Source organism: Tamandua tetradactyla, chromosome 2 (assembly GCF_023851605.1).
Source record: "Tamandua tetradactyla isolate mTamTet1 chromosome 2, mTamTet1.pri, whole genome shotgun sequence".
NCBI classification, from domain to species: domain Eukaryota; kingdom Metazoa; phylum Chordata; class Mammalia; order Pilosa; family Myrmecophagidae; genus Tamandua; species Tamandua tetradactyla.
The window spans coordinates 55,898,519-55,920,737 of record NC_135328.1 but is presented as its reverse complement, the minus strand read 5'-3'; the positions used below and the strand labels follow the sequence as shown (position 1 = coordinate 55,920,737).

At 45.3% G+C, this 22,219-nt stretch overlaps 1 protein-coding gene and 1 long non-coding RNA gene across 15 annotated transcripts in view; one reads left to right on the top strand and one right to left on the bottom strand.

The window, feature by feature from the left end:
* AK8 (adenylate kinase 8) overlaps positions 1–10,060 on the top strand; it is a 193,674-nt gene extending 183,614 nt beyond the window's left edge. For 11 of the 14 annotated variants that reach the window (XM_077147388.1, XM_077147378.1, XM_077147374.1 and 8 more), the window contains 2 exons: positions 8,500–8,580; positions 9,723–10,060. In XM_077147388.1, coding sequence (XP_077003503.1) covers positions 8,500–8,580; positions 9,723–9,960 — 319 coding nt within the window. In that variant the 3' untranslated portion in view covers positions 9,961–10,060. Of the gene's footprint in view, positions 1–8,499; positions 8,581–9,722 lie in introns of those variants that run through there. The other 3 variants (XR_013170131.1, XR_013170154.1, XR_013170138.1) reach the window with 3 other exon arrangements.
* LOC143673104 (uncharacterized) lies at positions 7,705–18,701 on the bottom strand. The gene is made up of 3 exons (XR_013170192.1): positions 18,481–18,701; positions 9,284–9,408; positions 7,705–7,903 (listed from the first exon to the last, which is right to left on the bottom strand). It is a non-coding gene; the product is annotated as an uncharacterized LOC143673104 (long non-coding RNA).
* Between the last annotated feature and the right edge of the window lie 3,518 nt (positions 18,702–22,219).

Below are 22,219 nucleotides of genomic sequence, written 5' to 3'. Positions count from 1 at the left end.
AATTTAGTAGTTAATGACAGTCATACAGAGTGTTTTTCTTGCCCCTGGAGAGATTTTAGACACAGCTGGGGTAGATTTGCCACTATCAATTATTCACAGTTTTAACAAGAAATGGCCAGCGGGAGCCCCTTTTTTTAAGGGGTGAGGAAGAACAAGTGAAGGAACACTGTGGCTGCTACCTGAGGGTAGGAGGTGTGATGCATGGGGTTTTTAAAAGGAGGTTGGGATATTTGACTTTTATTTTTCAAATTGCACTCCTATTAAAGTAAAAAACAAACAAACAAACAAAAAAATTGAGCGGAGCTTTTAAAATTCTGGCCAGGACCTTTTCCAGGCTCCAGGCAGACCTTGCGTCCACTTTGTTGTTCTCTCTCCCACACCCCTGTGTGTGACCTTTCACAACCACTGTCATGGAAACTTTGTAGTCTGCTGGGCGGTGCTGATCCCAGTCAGCTGATGTGGCGCTTCTTGGTAAAGTGGAATTAGGCCTCCCGTGGTGTCACAGGTGGTTCCCTCACTCACTTGCCTACATTCACCCATTCACTGGACATTTATTTAGCGTTTAGCATCTGATAGACACTAACGAGAGAGCACAGACAGGGTAGTCCCAACTCTGGCCTTCAGAGAGCTCACACTTGGTGAATCCTGCACATTACCTAATTAAACAGACTCCCAAAGTCAGACTTTTTATTTTTTGGTAATCTAGGTATAATTCACTTGCACTTTCTGTGCAGCTTCTCCAAAGTCCCCTTTACTCTTCCAACTCTCAGTTCAGCTCCACCTTTCCTTCAGATGAGCTTTCTGTAACCCTTGCCCATTCCTCACTGCTGTCTCCAAATATAGTCATTTCTAGACACGGATGCTGTCTCTACATTTAGACTTACACGAACATTTTGTACGGACAAGTCTGCACAAAATGATTACTCCTGCAATGTACTGTATGAATGTCCCACATGTTACGACTGTGGGGAGACTGATTTGGCAACAGTGTGTATGTTATATTATCTCTCCGATGTATCACAGAAATTACATTTTAAGATAAGCAGACCATTCTAAGTGTTAATCTGCATGTAATTTTGCGATGTTCTTGTGTCTTTCCTTTCTCTCTGATTCCCTGCTTCCACAGCAGTCATTGCTTAAATCCTTTTTGAGGAAAGACCCTGTGATTATACCACAGAGTGTTATCTGCAGAGGCTGCCTGGCAAGCTGCCTTCTGGGTGTGTATTTCAGCCTCCAAAGGGAGGGACAGCCTCTTCATTTACGTGCACTCCAGCGACACTGCCTTCCCACCAGACACCAGACAGACTGCTCAGCACAGCTCTCCAGGGTCTCAAAGAATTGGGGAAAGAGAAGGCAGTTTGAGCCTTTTTTTCAGGAAATCATTTTCTTAGAGCATACTTTTCCAATTTGAATATCAAATTTGGGAATTCTAAGGAAGTAAGGAATCTATTTGTGCATCCTTTTGTTTGTGGATTCATTTGTTGTATATGTGCTTCACATTATGTATATGTAGATTGATACAAATCCCTTATCAGATATGTGTTTTACAAATATTTTCTTCCGGTCTGTGTCTTGTCTCACATTTTCTTAATGGTGTCTTTTGAAGTGTTTTTGTTTTTTTTGTGTTTTTTTCGTGCATGGTCCTGGAATCGAACCCGGGTCTCCCGCATGGAAGGCGGGCATTCTAACCACTGAACTACCCGTGCACCCCCTATCCTGTTCTTTTGAACTGTGTCTATCCTTTCACTAACACCTCACTTTCTTAATTACTGTAGCATTATAGTAAGTCTTGAAATCAATTTGTTCTTTTTTTTAACACTGATTTAGTTATTCCTGTTCCTCTTTCTTTCCATGCAAATTTTAGAATCAGCTTATGTAGAATCTTCAAAAAACCTTCCTGGAATTTTGATTGGGATTACACTGAATCTATAGGTCGATTTGGGAAAGATGGACTTTTTAACAATATTGGGTCTCCTGGTCCATGAATATGGTTCAGTTCTTCATTTATTTAGGTCTTCTTTGATTTTCTTGATCAGTGTTATATAGTTTTCAGCATACGGATCTTGTGCATATTTTTTCTGGATTTATACCTATTTCCTATTAATTTTTAAATATGTTTTATACTTTTCTATTTCAATTTCCGATTGTTTGGTACTGATATATAGAAAATCTTTTTTTTTTTGTATAGTAACTTTGCATCTTCTGACTTTGCTAAGCTCTCTTGTTAGGTCTAGTAGCTTTTATGAAGATTCTTTGGGACTTTCCATTTAGACAGCCTTACATCTGCAGACAGACAGTTTTATTTTTTCATTCTTAACTTATATGCTTATTATTTCTTTTCTCCATTATTGTACTATCCAGGACTTCCAATATGATGTTGAATAGGAGTGGCGAGAGTAGACATCCTTGCCTTGTTCTCTTGGGGGAAAGCGTTCAGTCTTTCACCAGTAGGTATGATGTTAGCTGTAGGTTATTAAAGATGCCTTTTATCACTTTGGGGAAATTCCCTTTTGTTTCAAGTTTGCCGAAAGTTTTTTTTATCAGGAATGGATGTAAAATTGTGTCAAATGCTGTTTCTTCATCAACTGATGTTTATCTGTTTTTTCTTCTTCAAATTGTTGATATGGTAGATTATATTTGTTGACTTTCAAATATTGAACCAGCTTTGCATTCCCAGGATAAACTCCACTTGGTTGTAATGTATTATTCTATTTATATATGACTGGATTCATTTACTAATATGTTCATAAGGGATTTCAGTCTGTAGTGGTTTTTTGTTGTATTTTTGTCTGGTTTTTGGTGTCACGGAAAGGCTGTCTCATAAAACAAGTTAGGAAGCATTCCCTTGTCTGCTGTTTTCTGAAGGAGTTTGCGTAGCATGGCATTATAGTTTATGTGGAATTAGTATGGTTCATATTTTTTGTCCATCCACTTATGTGTATACTTGTATATATTCAGAACCTCATCATATGGTAAGTTTCTTCAAGGCCAAAGAACTGCCTCCCCCCACCTTCCAACGTAATATCTGTGTATAGGTTTGTACAGGGTTTTGCACGTAGTCGAGACGTGTTGGTTGAGATCAAAAGGCCAAAGACATGTTGGTTGAGATCAAAGGCTCCCCAGGCCTTTGCCTCTGAGTAGGACTGATGTCATATTTAAAACTAGTAATTATATATTATGTCTCTCCACATCTAACCATGGGTCCAGAAAGAATTCCAACCCTCAATTTCCAGTGAACTTAACTCTAGAGCAGGGCACAAGCTTTAAGGTCCAAACAAAGCCTCAGAAAGTGTGGCCAGGTGGGGGCATGATGTGGCAGTGTCAGGAGACGCCCACTTTCATTGACTATCTGACACCAATGCAGTGTGAATCCCTCACCTCTCTGGGACTCCGTTTTCCCACCTTTTACACAGAGCAGATGTGGATCAGAGGGTGGTTCTCAATCCCTACTACACATTATGCTTGGGGAGCTTTTAAAAATCTCCATTCCCAGACCTTATTGGACCAATTAAATCAGACTCTCTAGAGGTAGAGCCCAGGAAGCCTCAGTATTCTTAAAGCTCACCAGATGGTTCCAGGGTGCAGCCAACGGTTGAAAGCCATTGGACCAGAGCCATGGTTCCCATACCTGCCTGAGTACCTGAGTGGCTGATTTAAAAATATAGATCTCCTAGCCCCTCCTCTGGAGACTTGATTCAATTGGTCTGAGGAGGTAGGGGGGATTTGTATGGAATCTGTATTTTAGACAAGCCCTCCAGGTGATTCTTCACATTAGACAAATCTGGGCAACACTGGATCAGAGAGCACTTTTCCAACCTTAATGTGCCTACAAATCACTATGGATTGTGTCAAAATATAAATTCCAATTCAGTGGGCCTGCGGTGGGGCTTGATTTTTATGTCGCTAACAAGCTCCCAGGTGATGCTGTTGCTGCTGGTCCTGGGACCCCACTTTGAGTAGCGAGGGATTAGGGTCTGTGTTAGTTAGATTCAGTTGTCAACTTGGCCAGGTGAGCATACCTAATCTTGTTGCTGCAGACATAAGCCAATGAACGGTACGTGAAACTCATCTGTTGCCAATTACATCTGCAGTCAGCTAGGAGGCGTGTCTGCTGCAGTGAGTGATGTTTGACTTAATTGGCTGGTGCTTAAATGAGAGAGCGCAATGTAGCACTGCTAGCAGCTCGGCATTCCTCATCTCAGCACTTGCAGCTCAGCCCAGGCCTTTGGAGAAACAGAAAGAAGTCACCCCGGGGAAAGTTGTCAGAACCCAGGGGCCTGGAGAGAAGACCAGCAGAGACCATCCTGTGCCTTCCACATAAGAAAGAACCTCAGTGGAAAGTTAGCTGCCTTTCCTCTGAAGAACCAACAAAATAAATCCCCTTTTATTAAAAGCCAATCCGTCTCTGGTGTGTTGCATTCCGGCAGCCAGCAAACTAGAACAGGGTCCTTCAAAGATCCCTTCCACTTCCACTTCTTAAGGCACCAACCAACCTGAAACTCTACAGTCCCAAAGCAAGTGTAGCTCCCACCCTAGTCGGTCCACTCACACACACTGGAAGGGTCTCTGCCCGGCGCACTCAGCATCGACTCGTCTTTGCTTTCTTTACTTTACCCATTCTCCCTTTCCTAACTGTGTTGCTGCAAATGAGAACCAGAAAGCAAAAAACTAAACAAAAATCAGGAGGTGGGGGGATGCAGAAGCGGCATATCTCAGCAGAGATGCTTGCACTCCCCCATCGCACTCCGCCTGGCTCTCACACGTGGTGCCATGAGCCTGGATAATCAGAAGCTTCCAGTGTGGAAACACAGCTCTCTCCAGCAAAGCTTTTCCCAGCGACGTGCTTCAAGTACCAATTTGGTGTCCTTGTGCTTCTGATCTTGCCAGCCTTTCACAAGCCATTCCATTGAATGGCGACAAGCAGTCCTGATATGCTGGGTTAAAAATCTTTCAACTGGGGCTTGTTTGTTTATGAAGCAGCATCAATTATCAGGGATTTCCAAACTGGCTTCCTTTCTACTGGCGTCGGCATCGAGAGAGGCACCGTCAGCCGCCAGCCACAGTGACAGCCGTGTTTTGGTGTTGCTCTTGGGCCTCACAAATAACGGGGGTAGGAAGGGGGGCCCAGCATGTTCAGAGCATAAGGGATAAAAGCACAGTGAAACACCTGCACTCCCTGTGTTTAGATGCTTCACAATCGCGCATGTTTTATTTGGCGGCTGTTATTTTGTGGCACGTTGTGAATGGAAATCATTATCGAGACCATGTGCAGGAAGGAAGTGGAGTTTCATGGCTCTGGCTCCGCCAGGCTGCTGTGAAACCGTCCTGTGTGCTTTGTGGAGGGGCAGCTGGGAGCTTCCATCAGGCACTAGCAAAGGGCTTCCTGGCGACTTGGCAGAAGTGAACCTTAGCGAACAGCGTGGGCAGAATGAGAGAGGGAGAAGAAAGGCAGTGGGAGAAGCTGGCCTTGAAGGAGAAAGAGCATTTGGCATAGGAACTGACTTTTTTTTTTTTTAATTCATGTATTTTCTGGAAGTAAGTGGCATTGGAGAGAATAAGTGTATTAGGTACACTTTGGGTTGCAGTGACAGGAAATCCAGTTCAAAACAGCATGAGCGAAAGAAGAGATTTATTTACTCATGTTAGTGAAATGTTGAGGGTTATGTTGGCTGCAGGCATAGCTTGATCCTGGGCCCTAAATAGCATCTCTTGCCATCTCTCAGTGGGCATAGTTCTTGGGTAGGCTCTCTTTCAGTGCAGGACCCAGGCAACCCCAGGCTTCCATTCCATCAGCTTAGCAACCCCAGCAGAGAAGGTGTTCCTTTCTCTCTGGCAAGCACTGGCGAAGCCTCTCATTGGCCAGGCCTGGATCAGCCTCATACACTGAAGCAATCCCTGTGGCCAAGAGGAGCTGACACATGAACAGGCCACATCTGGGGCTCCTGTATAGTCCTGCAGCCAGGGTGTGAGTTGGCTCCAACAAGCCACAGGAATGGGAATGAGTAAGGGTGGCTCTCCAGAGGGAATCAGGAAAACCAATGGGCATCTACAAGCCAAGGGAGCAGCAAGTATGAAAACAGTGATTGGGATATCAGGCAGCCCCAGCTTTGTCATCTACTCACTGTTTGCCAGGGATGGGCCCTTCATCTCTCCATAAAGTACGAGGTTTGACCCAGGCCAGTAATTCATAACCATTTTTATGAACCAGAACCTCTTAGAATCTAATAAGAGGCATAGACATATCCATCCCAGAAAAACATACATTCTCACATGTAGACAACAGTCTGTATATAATTCCCAGGGGTTCACAGGACCTGCAGGGGTCCCTGGTTCAGAATCCCCTGGCCAGGTGTTCTCCAAGCAGCAGAAGCCAATCATCAGAGGTATACTGGGCTCCATCCAATACCTGCTGAATCAGCATTTCCGGGCAAGGGCTCAACTCTCTGGGGGATTCCAATGCACCTGGTCCCTGGGAATTAGGGAACCATATGTTCTAAGACCCCTTCCAAGCTTCATGTTTTGGGACCATTCTCAACTCTACTAGTTAATTGAGGTTTTTTGTGGGGGATGGAAAAAAGTCAGGTAGTAGGCAAAGAGTTTATATAGAATGCTAGGACTATATAGCATTCATTAATTTATTCATTCCTCCACAAGTATTTTCTGAGCATCTGCTGGTGTGGCAGGACACTGTTTTGGGACCTGTTACTGTTCTGGTCATGCTAAGTGGCACCTGTGTCTGAGAGGCTTGTCCAGAGCCCTTGGAGATAGTGTCTCACTGGACCCACCAAAGCAGTATCTCTTGGCAGCCCGCTCCACCAACCTGGGGATCCAAGGATCAGTCAGACAGTGAGCAGCGTCTTTTGCTCACTACCTTGTAGGAGGCAGAATAGCTGTCTAAAAAGGTTTCCATCCTAAGAGTGAAGGTGGGAAATTCAGTTTATGTCTTTTCTCTTCTGCTTTCCTAGAGGTGCTTGTGACCTGAGTTTATATACTTGAAGGTAAATTAAATACGAGGCCTTGGGTGCACAGGGAGTGTTTGTCACTAATGTTGTTGCCACTGGTGTTATCCCAATAGAAATTGCACACCTCAGTTATAGAACCCTGGAGTCAACAATGACAACTTTATTAAATATAGTATATAAGCTCTATGTGATGGACTGGTAAACACTGGAGCTTACTAAAGTGTCTGGAACACAGTAGGTACTCAATAAATATGTGAGTGAATTAATTAATCTGTGAATGAGTAAATAGTAAATGAGCAAGGGAATATTCTAGAAGTTATTTATTAAAAACCAAGATGGTTTAAAGCTTGAAGATAGAGGCATGAATTTGTTCTTCAAGCAGGGGCCAGCTGAACAGTTGGATCTCCAAACACACGCGTGTACACACACACACACACACACACACACACCACCACCACCACCATCAACAAAAACAACCTCTCCCAACCAGAACATTTGACTGTACCATTTGTTCACACTTTATCCTAAGGGAGAGTTTTTCAACTTTAGCCGTATTGACATTTTGGGCTGGGAATTCTTGGTTGTGTGTGTGTATGGGGGTGGGGGGAGCTGCCTTGTGTATTGTAGAATGCTTAGCAGCATCTCTGGCCGCTACCCACTAGCCAGTAGCTCTCCCTCCCCAGTTGTCAAAATCAAAAATGTTTCCAGACATTGCCAAAATGGACTCTGATAACTACTCTCCTAAGGTTTTATTTGAAGAAAGAGTTCCATTGCCAGAAAAGGGTGGGGCTGGGAAGGATTAGCCCTTTGAACTAGCAAATTGGGAGATACATTCCCAGGCACTGCCAGTTATCAAGAGAAGTGAGTGGTTTGTCTTCTGGGCTGGTTTCTGAGATGGGCTTGTTCACCATGAGTGCCCTGCTTCCTTGGGACCAGGGTTCCTTTGTGGAAGAAAAAGTGAGAAAGCTGAGAACAACCAACTCTACTTCCGCAAGGAGAACAGGGGCAGTCAAGAAGTCTGTAATAATTATACGTTCATAATAATGGTTGCCATTTTGAGTACTGAGTATGTGCAAACCCTGAGCTAAGAGTTTATACATTTTCTCATTTTAGATCTTCAATACCAGGAAACTTTTATTATCCCCATTTTATAGTTGAGGAAAGTGAGTCTGGGAGTGGTTAGGTCAGTGGCCATAAAGGAAGTGAGATTCTAACCCAAGTCTGTGTGACTCTAGAGGGCCTGTGTCTCCTCCCCTGCAGCTCGCCCCAAGGATGCTTCTCCAGGTCCTGCCCCAGGAGAGTTTGGGGCTCGGGGCAGTCACTGAATCTGGGGAGCAGAGAGTAGCCACAGCACGGAGGCCTTCTGCCCTGCATTTTCCCTGGCTATCTCCGAGAGTTGGTACCTGGAGCTCCTGAGGGAGGGCTCACAACCACCCCACACCACGTGCAGGGAATGAAAAAATCTCTGGTCTCGGGTTGATGAGAGTCCAGCCTGGAGTTCTCTTAGCTGACTGTGCGGTTGTTCTTTTCCCCACAGGGTGTTTTTCCTGAATGTGCCATTTGATTCTGTCATTGAGCGGCTGACCCTGAGAAGAACTGATCCAGTCACAGGAGAAAGGTTTGTGCCAGGTCCTTAGTGCTTGGCTCTCTGAGAGCTACCAGGGCCCATGCCCAGGTGGGGAGCCTCATCTCTGTCTGCTCACCAATATCATGGTAGGACGGCTCCAAAGATACCCCTGATGACTGCTGACCTTTTTTGCCTGGAAGAGTAACCAGGAAATTAATGGCCATGGCTCTACAGCAATGCATTGGTACTGCACTCTATCCAGGGTCCCAGAGTGTGAAGTGGATGCCTTGGGTACGTGTCATCTGTGCCCTTCAAGGGGCCTTTGCTCTCACCGTAATGCAGCCCATAGGTAGTTGCTTGAACAGACACGTGCCCATGGGAACCAATTCACCTTCAAGCCTTTCCATAGTTACAGGGGGTAAATTCTGAGCTTTATTCTGCACTCTTACCAATATAATCACTGTGTTCATGTTGAAACACACTTTAAATTTCCCCAGATTACAAAGAGGCAGGCTCTTCCATCCTGCCCAGTAACCAGGACCACATTTTCTTGGTAGGGACTCAGAAGAGGAGTGGGGATGAAGTTGGAAGGAAATGCCAGGATTTTTCTAAAACATAGGCCTGATCTGTTATCTTTCCTGCCAGGGAGCAGCTGAAGCACACTGATGTCACATACCATGGCCTTTGTGTTGTCCTGCCCCGGGGCTCTCTCCAACAGTGACTATTGATGGCAGTTACTGTCGTCTCTACTCACATTTGTTGTTATGACTTGCATGATGTTCCATGCCTCCATTGACTGTAGGCCCCAAGAAGTCAGAGTCACTGTCTTCTCTGCATTACATTGTCAACAGCAGATAGAATCCAGACAGACAGAAGATACTTAATAAAGAAGGAAGAAGAAAGGAAGGGAAGGAAAGACATAAAGGAATTTGGTACTTAGCATGTTAATATGTTTTTCCCTCTTCCTATTATTGATTTGTATCTCTCTCCCCTGGGCAGGGACCATATCTTGGCTTTCTCTGTAGCCCCAGGTCCAGCTCAGGATGTGCAAACAGCAGGTGCACTGTAAATGCTAGTTGATGATGATGAAGACCCAAGCATATCTTCTTGGTCAACAATAGAACAGAGGGTCCCTTTCTCCCCTGCCCTCTGGACTGGACCTTGGGAGACCTGTTTCCCCTCCTCTCTTGTAGGTACCACCTCATGTACAAGCCGCCTCCGACAATAGAGATCCAGTCCCGTCTCCTACAGAACCCAAAGGATGCTGAAGAGCAGGTCAAGCTCAAAATGGATCTATTCTACAGGAATTCCGCTGACCTGGAGGCGTTCTATGCGCATGCCATCACTATCAATGCAGACCAAGACCCATACACTGTCTTTGAATACATAGAGAGTGGGATCATCAATCCCCTGCCCAAGAAAATCATCTGATGGGTTCAGAGCAAGGAGCATCCCACAGGGAAACAAAGTTAACTCCCTACCTCCAATCTTCTGGAAACCTCCACCAAGCCAATAAAGAGTGCTGGGTATAGTCTTATGTGTCCTATGGGGTGATGTGGCTGGAAAGTGGCCTTGTCATGAGGTCTGGAAACCCAGGGCAGGGAAAGACCAGAGAAGCAGTAGAGGGTTGTAGATTGGGTCTTTGGGGTCAGGCCCAGGATGAGTCCTGGCCCCAGCAGCAATGAATGCCCTTGGATAAAGCACTTAAACCCTTAGATCCTCTCTTTCTCACAACCAAAATGGGGCAATAATAATACCTACTGCACAGTTTGTTGTGGGAATAAATGAAATAAGCAGATAAAGCTCTTAGCTCAGTGCCTGACCCTCGATAAATGCAGCTTTAAGGAAGCCATTGTTTCTAGAGCAGCACTATCCACTAGAACCCTCTGCGGTGACAGCCATACTTTCCATCTGCATTGGGCAACATGGCAGCCACTAGCTAAATTCGGCTCTTGAGCTCTGGAAATGTGGCCAGTGTGACCGAGGAACTAATTTTTTACTTTATTTAATTTTCACTAATTTAAATTTAAGCAGCTAACAAGTGACTAGTGGGTATTGTATTGGACAGCATGGTTCTGGATACAATTAGCTGTTTTTTAAGACTTGCTAGAGGCTTCGAAGACCCTTCTTCAGGTTCCACTGAGTGGGAAGAAATAGCATTTCTGGGGTCTGCAAAGCCTGCAGCACCCAGTGATACCTTCCATGTGCTTCCTTCCACCTCCTCCCATTATTTCTTTTTACCTTTGTAAATAAAGTCCTTGTTGGTAGGTATTTAGCATTTTTTGCCATCTACAGAAGAGAGTAAATGACTTACCTAATGTCACCTGGACCCAAGGCTAGACCTGAACTTGGGGCTTTGGGCTCCACCAGTGCTTTCTACTTGTGGAGCCTCAGCAGGTCAGGTCAGACGTGGCCTAAGAATAGGGTTCCAGCCACTGGGGCTCTGAGAGGCTTGGGGACATCCGAGCCTGATGGGTAAAGCTCATTCAAGCTGGGGTTGCTTAGAGCACCTCCTCCCCACCCCCAGCAAATATCTAACAGCCAAGATGGCCAGTCACTGTGCCAGCCAAGAGCCCTGTCCTCCCTCCCTGCTTCTGGCCCTGTTTACAGGCAAGTTGAACCCAGAGTCTGCTCCAGTGTAGCCTCAGCATCTACTGTTATTTCACACTGGGGCCAAGCCCTTTCTCCAGGGGCAGCATTCCACCCTCTGCACCTTCCCTGATGCCTGGCAGCTCAGCCCTCAACTCTCTAGCCCTGCAGAAGCCCTGGGTGGCACCTCCTGAAACTCCATCAGAGGCCTCCTCAGCCCAGCTCCCCCAGTTCTTCTATGCACAACCCCACCCCCCACAGTGTAGGTTAGAGGGTCTCTGCCCTAAAACTTTACCCTGACAATGTGCACTTGCTCAGTAAGCCTCCATTCAGCCCCCCAGGAGTTGGGCCTCAGTTACAGTGAGCATCTATGTAGCAAGCATGCAATCGCTCCATGCTGTGTGATGAGACTCTGCTCACTCACCCCGAAACTCCCAGATTAGAGGAGACAGCAAATATGTAAGAAGCCCCCGCCCGGCTAGGGGAGGGAGGCCTTTCTCATCTCCTCCCTCCCTCTCTGCTCATAGTTCCGGGTTCCAGAGAATGTGGTCTCCTTCAACCACACCCTCAGTGAAACATCATTTGAATGTAATCCTTAGGCAAAGACATCATAAACCACTCATTTATTTAGTGAACAGATTAATGCTTACTCAGCCCGGGCAGATGACATTTTGGACCATCTTCTCTCCTGGGTTACTGACACCATTATTTCTTCTCTTCCTCCACTTCTCTGCCCCTCCATGCAGTTAAGGCTTGTTGAGTGTCTGTTGGGTGTCAGGCCTGTGCTAAGCTTGTTAAATGCGCCATTTGGTGAGGCAGGGTTGTGTCAGTGTCAGGAGCATGGGTCGTGCTACTTATTAGCTGTGTGACCTTAGGCAAGCTTCTTAACCTCTCTGGGTTTTTGTAAAATGAAAACAAAATGGTAATTGCCTCATAGGACTACTGTGAAATGAAATGAGTTAATATGTGTGAGGGCTTCAAACAGGGCGTGGCATATAGCAAGCACTCAATAAATGTAGTTATTAATCTCTAATTCTCACAGCTTCTTGTGAGGTCAGGGCTATTGTTATCCCTAGGTGATAAAACTGAGACTCAGAGAAGTCAAATAATTTGCCCAAATCTACCAGATGGTAAGTAGCAGAAAGGGGACGATCGAGTCCCCTGAGGTCGGTTTCTGAACTCCCTGCCCGCTTGCCCCGCTGCGGCGTCGGAGTTGCCCAGGGCATTCGGGCTTGCAGAGCCCCTGCCTTCCCCTCAGCCCGGCCAGGCCCCGCGGGAGAGACGCTGGGGGGCCCTGCGGGGAGCTCGGCCCGGCTGCAAGATGCCGGCATCCTGGAGGATCCACTCGCTCATTTTGACGAATTCCGCGGGCACCTATCCCGCCCCCCGCAGGAGGCTGGCTGCTTCCGGTCCTCGCGGCCGGGCTATTAGTTCCGCTCCGGTGGCGCCCCAGTCGCCGGGACGCCGCGGGCTTCATTGAGATGCACTCGGCGCGCTCCGGCAGGCGCGGGGGTCGCGGTCGGCCCCCTCGGGTGTGCGGCGGGCCGGTGTCGGCCGCGGGGGTTAGCCCAACATGCTCCTGCTCGTGTAGATCGCTCCCTCGGAAACAACGGGAGCGAAGGGCAGTCATTTAATCGCCGCCGACGTGCAGTCCCCCTGCTTGCTTTGCATAGCAAAGCTGCTCTGCTCTTAGCTTGTGACGATGTGGGAACGAATTAGGTTCTTCTAATTGGAGCCCTCGGCTTGCAGCTTAATTGGGCAGCCTGGCTAGAGTTTATTAGAAGCCAATTCCAGCCCGGACGGTGGTGATCCGAGGCTCCCTTTTCCAGAGATGACCGCCCCTGTGGCTGAAGGGCAAACATCTTGTTCATTTCCAGATTAACCGGCTGTGCTTGAAGTTAGCCTCCGAGATTTGATTAATGTCAACTTGCAAGAGAACAATTCGTTTCCTACATTGTCATTATTAAAGTGGCTCCGCGGTTCATTTTCAACCTCTTTTATCATAATTGTCATCGCAAACTCTCCTTTGCTCGGCTCCCAGCACCAGCACAGCCGCTTCTGTCTGCGTTTATTCTGCTCCCCTCGCTTCCCTACTGCCCTCCAGTGGGAAATCCAGAAGGTTTCAGAGGCACACTTGGGGTGTCTGCCCACAAGCTACTGGCCCTGAGAGTTGGGCACCCTTCCAGCCTCCACAGGTGTTTTTACTGTGTGACTCTGCAGCCTGGCTGCGCCTGATAAGACCAGGGTAACACCTGACCTGCACCGGGCCAACCAACGTCTCCCTCCCAGGAACATGGAAAGAGGACTGAGAGCAGCTCTCCAGCAGCTTGCAGAAAGGAGAGGGATATTTGGGATCTGTCTGGCCCCTATGTAGCACAGCAGAGGAATGGAAGTTAATCTGGTAAGAAAGGAAAGTGATGCTGGCACAGGCCTACTTCATACATTCAACAAGTACTTATTGAATGCCTGCTATGTGTACCTGGCACAGCCCTAGGTATTGGAGATACAGCAAGAAAGGAACAAAAATTCACGGGGCTTGCATTTTATAAAGACAGAAATGAAAGAAATTGAGAGTGAGAGGCCATCTTGATTTCTGATGATTTGGAGGGCTCATCTCTGCCCTTGGGTCCCATGAAACATCCCTATCTCCCAACAGTTCCCCTTCTATCAGGGATGTAGACATGTAGTTAGCACAGTGTGGTTAGCACTTGCTCTTAGGATTGGTGGGAGAGAATTTCAGTGAGGCCAGGAATTTATAGGGGACCCCTGGGGAGGTGATTTGGAAACAAAGTTCTGAAGCACATAGAAGGGTCCAGGGCATGAAAGAACAGTGACATAGTCCTTGATCATGGAATATGTTTCAATTTTTAAGAAATAGACATATCTTTATATTTTAAGTATTATCAAAATACATGTAACAAAAACTTCAAACAATAAAACAAGCATATCAAACAGGGAGGGAAACTCCCTACCCCAACCCAATAAGACTCTGAATTGTCATTCCCCAGAGATAGCCACTGTTAAAAACTTAGTGAATCAGTTGCTTTGGATGGATGGATGGATGGATGGATGGATGGATGGATGGATGGATGGATGGGTGTGAACCCAGGTAGGACTGCATTGTATATGCTGTTCTATAACCTACTTTCATGCCCAACCATATAGTACAGTCAACTTTCCATCTCAATATATGGAGATGTGCCTTTTCAGTTTTAATTTTTAATCTGTATTCTCACTTACATTTAGCCATGCCTCTTCCACGCTGTGAGCCTGGGGTGGAAACAGCTTGGTCTGATTATCATGTTACTCATTACACTGGCTAAAACTTTAAAGTGGAGAGGCAGTAAAGGTCTCCCCTTGGCCTGAAATTGAAAAGAGGACATCAACAGAAAGTACAAGAGGTGCACACACACAGGCTTGTTTCGTTTATACCGCAGCCTAGCAAAGTAGAGACTCTGGAATGGCATTGAGAGGGAATGTGACTTCCTTAAGTCACCTAGGGAGTGAGTGGCAAAGTTAGGGCTTGTGACTTCCCAGCCTTTTTAACCACTCTGCCATCCTGCCTCTCACCAAATCCTCTACCACCTGCATAACCAAGATAGTGGCATGGTCAAGATTTAGAGAGCGAGTTCCAGCAGGCAAGGCTGTGGGGATGGGCTCTCTCCCACTACATCAGAGGTATGAATTGGTCATCTGGCAAGGCACAGTGACAGTATATACTAAAATGTGAAAAGCAAATAACACAGTAGCTCCACTTCACCCGTTCAACGTGGAGCAATGCCACTTTTCAATTTCTGTGCTTAATTTCTTACACACATGTATGAGACATTCAAGGATGTTTATTGCATCACTGTTTGTAGTAGAAGAAGAGAGAGAGCCTCATTATCCTTTTTTTCTTTGGGAGACAGACACTGATGGCTGCCTTCCATTATTAGTGTGCTCCTCCTTTCTCACTATCACAACTCACAGTTTGCTCAGGTTGCCAATGGAACCAGCTTAAAAGCCTCATTTCCCTTGTAGCTAGGGTGGCTATAAAACATAATTCTGGCCAATGAAGTCTTTCAGGAAAGTTAATGCTTTCCTTATAAAAAGGACAGATTCAATCGCTATGTGCCTTATGCCCTGCTCTTTCCCTCTTTTTCCTTTGTGGAATGCTGGCATGATGCCTGGAAGCCATGAGGATGAGAAAGCAATATACTCATGACAAGGCAGAAGGGCCCTAGACTTCTTAATTCCAGACTTATTGTTACATGAGAAAAAATAAATTCCTACTGATTCAGTCACTTTAGCCAGGTTTCTCTAACATGAAGTCAAATGCAATCCTAATTGATATAGATATATGTTTGTATTATATATATATATATATATATATATATATATATATATATATATCTGTAGAATATATACAGATATCTATGGAATATTATATAGTAGTTAAGAAGAAAGACCAGACTTGACTGGCAGCACAGTCCCACAAAGGTTAGACAACCACTTATCCAGAATAAGAAAAGGAACTCATGCATCAGAAAAGATGACTAATAAATATACCAAAAGAATATGGCTACATATATCAGAATCTGAGCAGATAAAACAGTTTAAAGAATTTCTTGGAACCTACAATAAACTCACAGAAACTTGCTTTTTGGTCATGTATTAAAGACTAGAGAAGTAAAACCCAACAAGAGAAGTAAAACCAGAGAGACCACCTGTGCAGAACATTTCTTACAAGAACATTTAAAAATGACACAAAGAATATCCATGAGATTTCAGGAATATCATACTCAGCAGAATCAAGCCCTGGCAGCCAAAGCAGGGCTCCTTGGCCTACCACCATAAGGGAGCCCTCATGGATGGGCTTTCAGTGAAAGATTGCCCAGAAATTGAGGATTCATTTAAATAATTCCCTGAAAGCAGGAGCCACCATGTTAAACCACCTGTCATGAATGGCACTTGAAACCTACTGGAGGATTAAATTACTATTTACCAAGAATAATCAAAATAGAAGGTCTTAAATGTTCAATGAAAATACTGAGATGCAACATGTGTTGCCGCTTTAAGAGTCTGCAGCTTGATCACTTAGAAAAATAAACCATCGTTTCCTCAAAAAAAAGTTCAATCTATTAGTCACAATAGCTAACATATTGAGCCCTTCCTATGGAACAGTCATTACTGTAAGGACACCAGCCCATTTAATTCTTACATAACGGTGGCGATGTGGAGTAGGTGCGATGGTTAAAGTTTTGCACGGTCTCTTATTAGTGTGAGCAGCCGCAAAGGTGCACTCTCCTTATCTCCTGCAAAGGACTCCTGCTGTGGAGTCTGTGGCTGACAGCGTGGTCGGCAGGGCCCCTGGGAAGGCCGAGGCCACACTGCCCGCGCTCTGCTCCGGGGCAGTGACTGAGCACCACACCTCCCCGGGGTTGTCCATTCCTGCCTGAGGGAATCCACTGAAGGGATTTTTTTCCCTTGGTCAACTTCTGCGCTGGGCTTTCTGCACTGGCCTGCCTGAGGTTTTCTAGAGCTGCGCTGGCAGTCAAAGGCTCTTCCTCCTCAAGCCTTCCTTCCCTCCCTCCTTCCTGGGCAGCGGTCTGAGGCAGTCTTCCCTCCCTGCCTACTCCTGCTCCCTCCTGTTTGTCCTTCCCAGGTGTTCCCGCGCCCATAAATCTCTTGCATTTCCAATCCTGACTTGGCATCTGCTTCTTGGAGGACAGAAGTTACTGCAGTTAGTAACTGATCACTAATATGGGCAGCTCTCCTGAACACTGTTGAGTGAAAAGACGCAGACACAGACACCCAAGAATACTGTAAAATCTCCATGCATCATATATAGAGTTGATATTCAGCGGGCACACACCAATACAGCATCTTGGGTAGCACCCTTTCTGATTAGCCAGTGCCTGTGCTGTGTTAAATTACTTAGGATTCCTGTTTCCTGTAGCATGCAACTCCCCTAGAACCTGAAACCTATGGCGAACCAATCATAATCTGGCAACTCTAGTTTAGTGTGTGTGTCCTGGCCCCCTACGCTGGCATCAGCTAAATAAGGGTAAATATTCTGATGCAGACCAATAGAGTCATTTATACTGCTAGCTTCCTCGTTGGATGTATAAGCCTGTCTATATAAACTCTGTCCTTTCTGCCTCTCGGCTCCCTCTTACTTCTGAATCAGATAATGCCTGATTTATCAATCATCCAGTTAAGCTGTGAGATCATAAATTGCATGAAAAGTTTTATCAGTTGGATCAGTTGCGAAATATTTTGACCCTCACCCTGTACACAAACCCTATAAATGCACTAAAAACAGCCTAGAGGGACCCACATCAAATGAAGAGTAGTGGTAAGCTCTGGGGTGGAGGGAAGGAAACACAGGTAACTTCAGCCTTTCCTGTAATGTCTTAAGTTTTTTAACAAGGAGAATGCATTGGAATATTGCTTGTGTTATTAAAGGTTTTTTTTTTTTAACATAGAAGTCTGTGAATAAGCCAAGGCCTTGAGGGGTGACTGAGACCCTACGGAGATGGGGCTAGATGCCTGGAGTTCTGGGTCCCAGCTAGTGGCCAGCTCCAGAGGCTTCTAACCCAGCTGCTTCCCAGCTCTCCACTGGGGAACAACCTCAGCTCACTGGATAAAAGTGTTCACCTGGTTTCACCCCTTTCTCCATCACTGAGCTCTGAGTGAGTGGGCAGTACTGTGGAAGAAGAGAAGAAAATGTTGGGGGGCTACAGGAAGCACAGCACCTCAGGAGATCTCTGAGGGCAAGCAAACAAAATCCCAGTGATTTAGCACATTGTTGCTTAGATCCATTTTTCTCAGTGCTTGTCAGCCCGTAACAAGTTGGCACATCCTCTGGGTGGTACCCCTCATTATCTGTCTACCCACCAAGCCCCTAAGAGCCTTACTGCTTGCAAACGGAAGAGAACCGTGGAATCTGCAGACTCCTAAGTTACTCTACAGACAGCTCTCACGCTACAGGTAAGAGACTAAGGATGTGAGCAGTTCGGGACCTTGCCCAAGCTTATGGATGATAAAGCCAGAAGGGGGCCCATGTTTTCTGACACGCAGCCCTCGGGCCCTTTTGCATAGGCAGATGCAAGCTGTTTCTCTCTCTCCATCTCTTACCACCATCTTCACCTGCAGAGGAAGAGGAGAGGAAGGAAGCCAGGAGGTAGAAGAGGGGAAAGAGAGGGGAGAGAAGGGGAACAGAAGAAAGAAAAGAGAGAGAGAGAGGGAAAAGGGAGGAAAGTAGAAGAGGGAAAGCTGAGAGGGGGAGGGGAGAAAATGAGGAGGGAGGGGGAAGGGGGGAAAAGGAAAACAAGGGTAAAGAGGGTCGCATTTCCCACACTTGGACCGTGAGAACTTTACCTCAGTTTCATTGGAGCAATTTAAGTCACATGTTCATGTCTGAGCCAATAGCCATCACCAGGGGATGCACTGAGCAGAGATTCTTGGTCTGATAAGAAAGTACTCAGCCTCCTCAGGTCCCGGGGCAGGGCTGTGTGCAGGAAGGGAGAACATTTGAACCAAATTAGGGCTTGGTTGGGAAGACATGAGACTGAGGCTGGTAGAAAGGCCACCCACAGGATCCATCTCATTCCTCCCACAGATGGAGAAATGGAGGCCCGGAGAGCAGAAGGAATTGAGGTCTCCTACACCTAGGCCAGTATTATTCCCTGGCCATGAACTTGTCCCTTCTGTGATGTATATTTTGCAGTTGGAGAAACTGAGGATTCCCCAAGCTGGAGCAGTTAAGGAGGATCCCATGTCAACTCCCAACCAGAGGAAACCAAGGTCCTTTATTAAAGCTGTCTCCATCAATAAAAAGAAACGAAAGGTGAGGATGCAGGTTGGAAGCTGTTATGTACCCCAGAAAAGCCATGTTCTTTAAATCCAATCCTGTCGCACAGCCTGTTGGGCGGGACCTCTTGATTAGGTTGATGCCGTGGAGAACATGATCCTGCTCATTCAAGGTGCGTCTTAATTCTTTCCTGGAGCCCTTCATGAGGGGGAACACACAGCTGATGCAGAGAGATGAAACCAAGACACAAATGTTTGAAGATGCTAAGAGATGAAATCCAGAGTTTGCCCCAGAGAAGCTAAGTGAGGACCCATAGACACCTAGAGAGAAAGTCACTGGAATCAGAAACTGAAAGCAATGAACTGGGAGCAAGGACCAGCAGACACCAGCCACATGCCTTCCCAGCTGGCAGAGGTGTTCCAGATGTCAGCTGCCTTTCTTCAAAGTCAAGGCATCTTTCTCTGGATGTCTTAATTTGGACATTTTCATGGCCTTAGAGCTGTGCATTTGTAACCTAATAAACCCCTTTGTAAAAGCCGATCCATCTCTTGTATATTGCATTCCAGCAGCATTAGCAAACCAAAATAGTGAGTTAATGAACCTTTCAATTCTCAGGTCCATGCATTTTACAGACATTCACAGAGCACCTACTCTACAGGAAGCACGGCTTTTCTGAGGAAACAAGTGATAAGACAGACAAGGATCTGCACTGTGGCCATGGCTCAATGTTCTCTTGTCCCCAGGCACAAAGTTCCATCTGGTCAGCTCTGGATGCCAAGACATGCAAAAGGGCCTGAACCCAAGGCTCCCACCAACACTCTTTTTTTTTAGAAATCATACCATTCCACATATGCATTCAGTAATTCTTAACATCATCACATAGATGCATGATCATCGTTTCTTAGTACATTTGCATCGGTTTAGAACTAGCAACACAACAGAAAAAGATATAGAATGTTAATATAGAGAAAAGAAATAAAAGTAATAATAATAGTAAAAAAACAAACAAACAAACAAACAAACAAAAAAACCTATAGCTCAGATGCAGCTTCACTCAGTGTTTTAACATGATTACTTTACAATTGGGTATTATTGTGCTGTCCATTTTTGAGTTTTTGTATCTAGTCCTGTTGCACAGTCTGTATCCCTTCAGCTCCAATTACCCATTATCTTACCCTGTTTCTAACTCCTGCTGGACTCTGTTACCAATGACATATTCCAAGTTTATTCTCGAATGTCGGTTCACATCAGTGGGACCATACAGTATTTGTCCTTTAGTTTTTGGCTAGACTCACTCAGCATAATGTTCTCTAGGTCCATCCATGTTATTATATGCTTCATAAGTTTATCCTGTCTTAAAGCTGCATAATATTCCATCGTATGTATATACCACAGTTTGTTTAGCCATTCTTCTGTTGATGGACATTTTGGCTGTTTCCATCTCTTTGCAATTGTAAATAACGCTGCTATAAACATTGGTGTGCAAATGTCCGTTTGTGTCTTTGCCCTTAAGTCCTTTGAGTAGATACCCAGCAATGGTATTGCTGGGTCGTATGGCAATTCTATATTCAGCTTTTTGAGGAACTGCCAAACTGCCTTCCACAGTGGTTGCACCATTTGACATTCCCACCAACAGTGGATAAGTGTGCCTCTTTCTCCACATCCTCTCCAGCACTTGTCATTTTCTGTTTTGTTGATAATGGCCATTCTGGTGGGTGTGAGATGATATCTCATTGTGGTTTTGATTTGCATTTCTCTAATGGCCAGGGACATTGAGCATCTCTTCATGTGCTTTTTGGCCATTTGTATTTCCTCTTCTGATAGGTGTCTGTTCAAGTCTTTTTCCCATTTTGTAATTGGGTTGGCTGTCTTTTTGTTGTTGTTGAGTTGAACAATCTCTTTATAAATTCTGGATACTAGGCCTTTATCTGATATATCATTTCCAAATATTGTCTCCCATTGTGTAGGCTGTCTTTCTACTTTCTTGATGAAGTTCTTTGATGCACAAAAGTGTTTAATTTTGAGGAGCTCCCATTTATTTATTTCCTTCTTCAGTGCTCTTGCTTTAGGTTTAAGGTCCATAAAACCGCCTCCAATTGTAAGTTTCATAAGATATCTCCCAACATTTTCCTCTAACTGTTTTATGGTCTTAGACCTAATGTTTAGATCTTTGATACATTTTGAGTTAAGTTTTGTATAGGGTGTGAGATATGGGTCTTCTTTCATTCTTTTGCATATGGATATCCAGTTCTCTAGGCACCATTTATTGAAGAGACTGTTCTGTCCCAGGTGAGTTGGCTTCCCACCAACACTCTTAAGACCTAACATTGAAGCTCACCCTTCTTTAGCAAAACAGTTTCCTAATTTTTTTTCACCAGCAACCCAGGAACATCAAGCAAGCTATTTAGTTACCTGTCTGGTTGTTCCTTCTTTAAGGTAAGAGGACTGAACTCAAGTTCCACAGCCATCACTTCTTGCTGAAACCATATGCTTCGACTGGTGTTGAAGGCATCTTTCATTTCTGGGGAGCCATGAGATTCGTGATTCTGTCTGTGACAAATAATCATCATCAAGAAAATTATGGTGGCAGAAAATTCATATCATTAAATTCTCACCAGTGAGGTCCCAGAGGAAAAATCTCAAAGTCCTTGCCTCTTCAGGAGAATGAGAGAAGGGCCCAAGGCCAATTTATGTGACCGCCATGACTCTGAGGGTCAATCCCACATTGTGGTCAGTAATGAACTCCCATCAGCAGCAATGCCATCAACTTAAGCCATTTCCTGAAATTACTGGGATAGCCCTTCTAGAGGACAGGATGTTTTCAATACTAATTGGTAAGGCAGAAAATGGGGGCTGAAATCTCTGGAGGGTGTATGATGAGGAAGTGGAATTTTCTATTAAAGCAGATGCAAACTGGGAATCCTTTCTGACTTCAGTGATTGTAGGCATCAGTGACCTAAACTGTAGTTTGGAGAAGGCATCCATGATTGGGCGGTGTTTCTGGGCAGGATTCAAGATTGAGTTTGACTCCTTGCTATTAGTTTGGTATCCGCTCTTCAAAAAGGTTTGGATTCCTCAGATCTAATCCAAAGCCACTGCCTGAAGTGAACGTCGTATATCAGAGACTAACAGCAGATGGTTTCCATCAACACAAAGAATCATTAATGCTCTCTACCCAGCTTATAAGGAGAGCATGATTCTGCAGTAACACTGGGAATATCAAAACTAAAATTTAAATTAGTACATAGTTAAGTCTTCCTGGAAAGGGCCCATAGTTCATGGGCTACTGCCGGGTTATGCATTGGC